At 39.1% G+C, this 5,869-nt stretch overlaps 1 protein-coding gene across 3 annotated transcripts in view; it reads left to right on the top strand.

Annotated features, from left to right (window-relative positions):
• LOC145470621 (cyclic nucleotide-gated channel alpha-3-like) overlaps window positions 1–5,624 on the top strand; it is a 45,817-nt gene extending 40,193 nt beyond the window's left edge. For all 3 annotated transcript variants that reach the window (XM_081454425.1, XM_081454423.1, XM_081454424.1), the window contains 5 exons: window positions 2,258–2,313; window positions 2,847–2,938; window positions 3,392–3,450; window positions 3,977–4,015; window positions 5,210–5,624. In XM_081454425.1, coding sequence (XP_081310551.1) covers window positions 2,258–2,313; window positions 2,847–2,938; window positions 3,392–3,450; window positions 3,977–4,015; window positions 5,210–5,617 — 654 coding nt within the window. In that variant the 3' untranslated portion in view covers window positions 5,618–5,624. The remainder of the gene's footprint in view (window positions 1–2,257; window positions 2,314–2,846; window positions 2,939–3,391; window positions 3,451–3,976; window positions 4,016–5,209) is intronic.
• Window positions 5,625–5,869: the final 245 nt, after the last annotated feature.

Genomic DNA, 5,869 nt, shown 5'->3' on the forward strand with positions numbered 1-5,869 from the left:
TTAGCAATCGTCAATTCCTTTAAGAAAACTGTGTCTGACTGCTAAAGAAAATCATGGTGCGTGACCTGAACTAGACGAATATGAAACCAAAATAAATAGCAAAACAGAGTGCCGCATCTTCCCTTATAAATGAGTTCCTTTTTAAAAATACTCCTGCCTTGATTCAATAAAAATATTTATTATATGGCTTTGGCTTGTGGCCGGTATAACGCGCGCTCTGATTGGCTAAGAGCGAGATCTGAGCGGTCATTATGCAGCCGTAATGCCCACGGGCTGATTACGGATTGTGCAAATTAGGAAGAGCCCGATTCTGAAAATTCAAGCGCACTGAAACGATGAAAGCCGATTAAAAACGGTAAGAGAAAGTAAATTTAATTCCGATTAGCTAAAAGTTTAAAGATTTTTTTTCCTTAATAAAATTTATATAGAAGTCGTTTTTGACTTGCCAGCCGGTAACCTTGGCGGGCACTAGTGAAAAACAATCAAAGTTTGTCGAAATCGCTTAGAAAAAAAAAATCGGCAGATCTGCCATGCATCCTGAGCAGAACACCACGAAGAAACTTATAAGTTATCATCTTAGTCACAACAATTACCGAAGTATTGAACTCCGTCGTCACAGTTCTCATCAAATAGATTCCCTCGCTTTAACACAAGCAAGTGTAAATCAGCTTCCAGGATCATCAGATGTACGCAATCGGGCGGTTTCTGTCGGTAGCAGTGTTTCTGATAACTGCAGGAAGTTTTAGACATTCAGAAGACTTGAAAAGTTCATCTGTAAATCCCAGAATGAAGAAGGCGAAAATATGTTGTAGAAAGCGAATGTGAAGATCGAGTTATTCTGAGCAGTGCATTCTGAAGCATTAGTATTTTCTTTCACCGAAAGACCTTTTGTTTCGACTATTTTGAAGCACTTTCTGTCTTTTCTATATGCGTTGACGTTTCGTCACAAAAGTCGGAAAAACTCCCCCATCAAGTTGTGGCACCACGATACTAAAATACCTTTTTGAGGCTGGGACAATCATTTTTCCCGTAAAGAAATGCGTACTTTCAACGGAAGACGTAATACAGTGGTGAAGTTCACTGACTGCGTAGTTTTGCCCTGGGTTTGAGACGATGAATGAATCGGCAAACGCGCGCATCGCCGGATGTAAATTGACGACTTCCGCTCGAATACTTTTTTTCTTTTCTTTAATTCATGAGCCATATAATAAACAACTTAATAACCTCGACTGTTTGGTCGTTACGGGAAAATCTCAAACCTCGGCCTACCGTATTGACCTCGCTATCGCTCGGTCAATACGGCAAGGCCTCAGTTTGAGATTTTCCCGTAACGACCTCACTCTCGGTTATTAAGAAGTTAGTAGCTTGAATATTTCTTCATAAACTGCGTTAAGGGTCGCAAATTCTCGGAAGTTATCCGCAAAAAACACAACTTGAAAGTTTAAGCAAATTAAGTGCAATGCAATTTGCGCCTTGTCCTGGGACTGCTGTCTTCGCGAAGGAGTTTATCTATTCGCCTTCCAAAGGAGATAAGACTCTTGAAAAGGGTTTAAGATCGCAACACGGCAAAGGTGTTCAGCTGCACAATTCACTCGGATCGCCACGACCAGTAAATGAACTTCGTACAATTTCTGCTAGTATGTACAATGTAGTCGCCATAAGTTGAAAAAGACCTGGAAAATTCTTTGCAAACAAGTTCTCCATAAATGCGTAGACAGCTGTGCTTGATTCTTGAACCAAAATGGTTTAAACTCACAACTTGCGATTGGATTAGAAGGATACTCAACGAAACAACTTGAATAGTTTATATCCAAGCGAAACTCTTGTGCTAAAATATCCTGATTCTTTAATTTGTTTTTATTGTGTCTAATACGCGTTTTCGTAAAGTACGATTTGATACTGCGGCACGAAGCCCGAGTAAACGCTCTTAGAGCGTCTAGTTGACACTTATGTTACAAAGTACAATCATTGTTGGAAACGCACTTTACACAACAAAGGAAAAGTATACTTTACTATGGTATACTGCTTAGATTACGTTTAGATACATGTAAGGCAATTACAAAGGAACAAAGTAACTTACACCTTACTCAGTTACCCGCTACTTTACTTAAATGGGTTCGTAAGAAATAGATAAATAAATAATCCTGGCTTAATGTTAACATTCAGCACAACAACCTATCGGTATCCTCGGTCATGGTTATAGCCGATCAGAGAAAATTAGTGATAGCGCAAACGTAAAGGGATTATTTTTTGACAGGCTTTAGAAGAATATCCTGACGCTAAAAAGGTGCTGGAAAGTCAGGGGCGGGACAGGTAAATAGTGTGTTAAATTTGTTGTATGATATATATACTTTGAAGTACAAACGCGCTACCCTTACTACGAAAATTCTCAGTGATTAACGGCATGGAATAAACATGCTGAAGCGTATGCGGTCTTGCAGCGCCCTGGCATAAAACCCATATAACTATAGTTATGGAGTCTTTTAGATAGCCTTTCTTTACGCCTTGCCTTTCTTTGTTCGAACAGGAGAAAGAAATGGACACATAGGTCGGGTTGTCGATTTGCCCCAGTCAAACTTGCCTGGATGAAGTTTTAATTTTGGCATCATTCAACTGAAACATTGCTTCACGATAAGTTCGAAGGGCTTTGGATCGGTTAACATTAGCAATCGTTTAAGATAGAGAGTGTTTGGTTTGATTCTGTTATCCTTACAAGGCTGAGTAAATCAGTACCTTTTGGCTGTTGGTCATCAACAGCATGAATGATTAGCCCGTGAAAATTCTAATTTCTAAGAGTGTGTGTACTCCTCGTCATTTATCGCCAACAAAAATTTGTTCTTTTTTAGATTACAGAGAACAAGGCTGGAAAGCAATCTTTCAATACCTCGACCAGATCGTACAGAGACAGAAAAATTTCATAACTTTGAATTTAATTTTGGTGAGTATCCCAAGTCGGCTTTACTGATCTCATAAACCTAAACCCTAGTACAGATAAAGTGTGGATTAAAGAATATTCAGAGGAAATTTAGATTTGATATTGGTGAGCTTAAGTTTAAACCATCGATCCAAAGTGTAGACTTAATTTGTTTTAAAAGTAAACGATTTTCATGCTATATATCAAACACGAAAGACCGTGTGATCACATTTTCCAAACACCAAACGTAAGAGAAAATAAAAGGAGGAATAAAATCGGGAAAATCTATGGTAATTAAGATCTGATATCCAAACACCGTCATAGTCATGATAAAATAATAGTGATTTTGAGAATGTATCTCATTCCTTCTTGTACTCTAAAGCCAGGCTGCTAGTTTGGACTGAAGTGTTTCATTTCGAGTTCAGTTTCGTCGTTCTGTGTCTTTATTTTTCCGTACCGTCTTTTTTACATTCACAGCAAGAGAAATAAATACAATGAAACAACTGCTAGAAGAAATGAAAGACAGCAAAAGGGAGGTTAGTACAATGGCTCGCACGTTCTCTTGGCTCCTTTTCATAAATGATTTATTTCTTAACCCTCTCACTCCCAAGAGTGCCATGTGGTACAATATGCCATTATATGTTCAATATATGTTGTTTTTTTCTTATCAAATTTGAACAGCCTTGGATAGATCTGTCTTTTGAAAGTATTAAATCAAACTCCCACCCCCCCCCCCTGCCTCTTATATGAGACTTGATTAACCACTCCTACAAATTTTATTTGATCTCACATGAAAATAAGAGCTGCAAATTAAGTAATGATGTAGTGATATACCCCACTCATAGGAGGAGTAAGATATCTTTCAATATTTTTCTTTTTTTTTTTTGAATGCGTTTCAATTCAAATTCTACCAAAAAGGAACTTGGAATGAAAAAAAGTAACCTTCCTCGGGACCGCCGCTTTCGAAAAATTGAACAAAATAAAACAGCTCATTTCATAAAGGATGACTGTTCCTATTTGTAACGAGTATTAGTTTGTTTTTTTTTTCTGGTCGTTTTTCAGTGTTGCAAATGCGATCATATAAAGACTCTCGAAGGAGAGGTAAGTCATTACCTTAAAAATGCTCATATCGGTAATCGGCAATAGACCCCTGTTACAAGATCTATTAGAGCAAGCGTGATTTAGCAATTAACTATCACTTTAAATAACAATACTTAGAGAATGTTTAGAGAGGAAGCCACATCAGCCTTAGCTGGTTTTCATCCGGGTCCTCTATCCTGGTCGAATTGGAATTTGGAGATGTTGGTTTTTGTGGAGGGAGGAAAACCAGAGAACCCGGAGAAAAACCCTTGAAGCAAGGCGACAACCAACAACAAACTAAACGCACATGTGGCACCGGGTCGGAATCGAACCTGGGTCACATTGGTGGGATGCAAGCGCTCTCACCACTGCGCCATCCCGGTCATTCGCTTTCTTAGTCTATTAACTCGCAATCAAGAGAGGACGAAGGGTAAGAGAGCCAATCTCCCATATAGGCGTTATTCCCAAGGTAATCCCTCTGAAGGGATTACCTGTAATCCCTCTGATTTTTAGATAATTATTGGTTTCCAATTTTCACCAGATAATGGTGCCACGCTTGTTGCATGGATGTTTTCTTGGCAGATGAAAATGCGCGTAAAGCCGCTTGCCTTGTCCAGATGAGTAAAATGTACGTCACAGGACTGGCAATTCCAGACCCTGCCCGGGATTTCTAAAGCCGGGAGGGATCTAAAAATAGCTTTAGAGGGATTGCTCTAGGAACAATGCCTATATGATGGATTAACTCTCTTACCCTTCATCTTGTCTTGCCTATTTAACAATTATTCCACGAACGCGCGTTGGATATGACGGGGTAGATAGCCAACGAGGCGCCGAGTCGAGTTGAATGATCTCATATCCAACAAGCGCGAGTGGAATATCTCATATGCAACAAGCGCGAGTGGAAAAATTGTTTTATTAAAATTAATAAAAACGCCCTCAAAATAGAGAAAACTAAACTAAAATAGAAATAAAAACATCCCAAAAAATCACGCTTATGCTTACTTTATTGGTAGTTCATGGTATAATGGCTCATAACCCATGATGGCTAAGCCAATGAAAACTCTCGAATTGCATTATCCAATGATCCAATTTTTAATAATTAGGAATAGCTTAAAAAACAATACTTGGACACAACGAAAGGTATTAGGATGTTTGAACCAATAAACAGAAAACGCCGCGTTACCATACTTATAGACATTTTCACTTAATTTCCAGTGTTTAAACTTAAAGGCACAGGTTGAAAAACAAATGGAGGAACTCCATCTAATAAAACAACAGATAACTCTTCCATGTAGATCACATAATGAAGAAAAAAGAAGAAATAAGTCCAGTGCTGAAGCGAGGGCAGCACAACGGTTAATTCAGCGAGTCATTTCAGCAGCTAGACTGGCCGCGTCACAAAATTCTAGAACTTCTCAGGAGAGGCAAACGTCGCATTTTAACAAGCAGAGTCAAGATGCGACACAAAATGAATTGAGACGAAAAGCAAATGGTGTGAGGGATGATTGTCCTGAGATATACTTGGAGAGTGATATCGATGGGCTTTGTTACCTTGGCCCTCGAATGAGATCTTTGAGAGATGATAACAATAATGGAAATAATAGTAATCCAGGGATCAGATAAAACCGCCGCAGACTTGTGGTGCTACCGTCACTAAGCCGCGGACTGGTCTTCGAATCAAGTACCTGCTTACTGGTCAATGAGACATGGAGTGGTTAAGGAAGGGGTGTCTGGAGTTTTGCGACATCCTCAGTACCCCCCAAAATCTTGATTTTAAAACTGAACTCATTATCATTGGGGCTACACGGTTTTAATCACGCTGCTAACTTGGTCGATATGGTGTTCTTTTAGCACTTCTAGTACTTCTGAACAAAA

This window comes from Orbicella franksi, chromosome 15 (assembly GCF_964199315.1).
Source record: "Orbicella franksi chromosome 15, jaOrbFran1.1, whole genome shotgun sequence".
Classification (NCBI taxonomy): domain Eukaryota; kingdom Metazoa; phylum Cnidaria; class Anthozoa; order Scleractinia; family Merulinidae; genus Orbicella; species Orbicella franksi.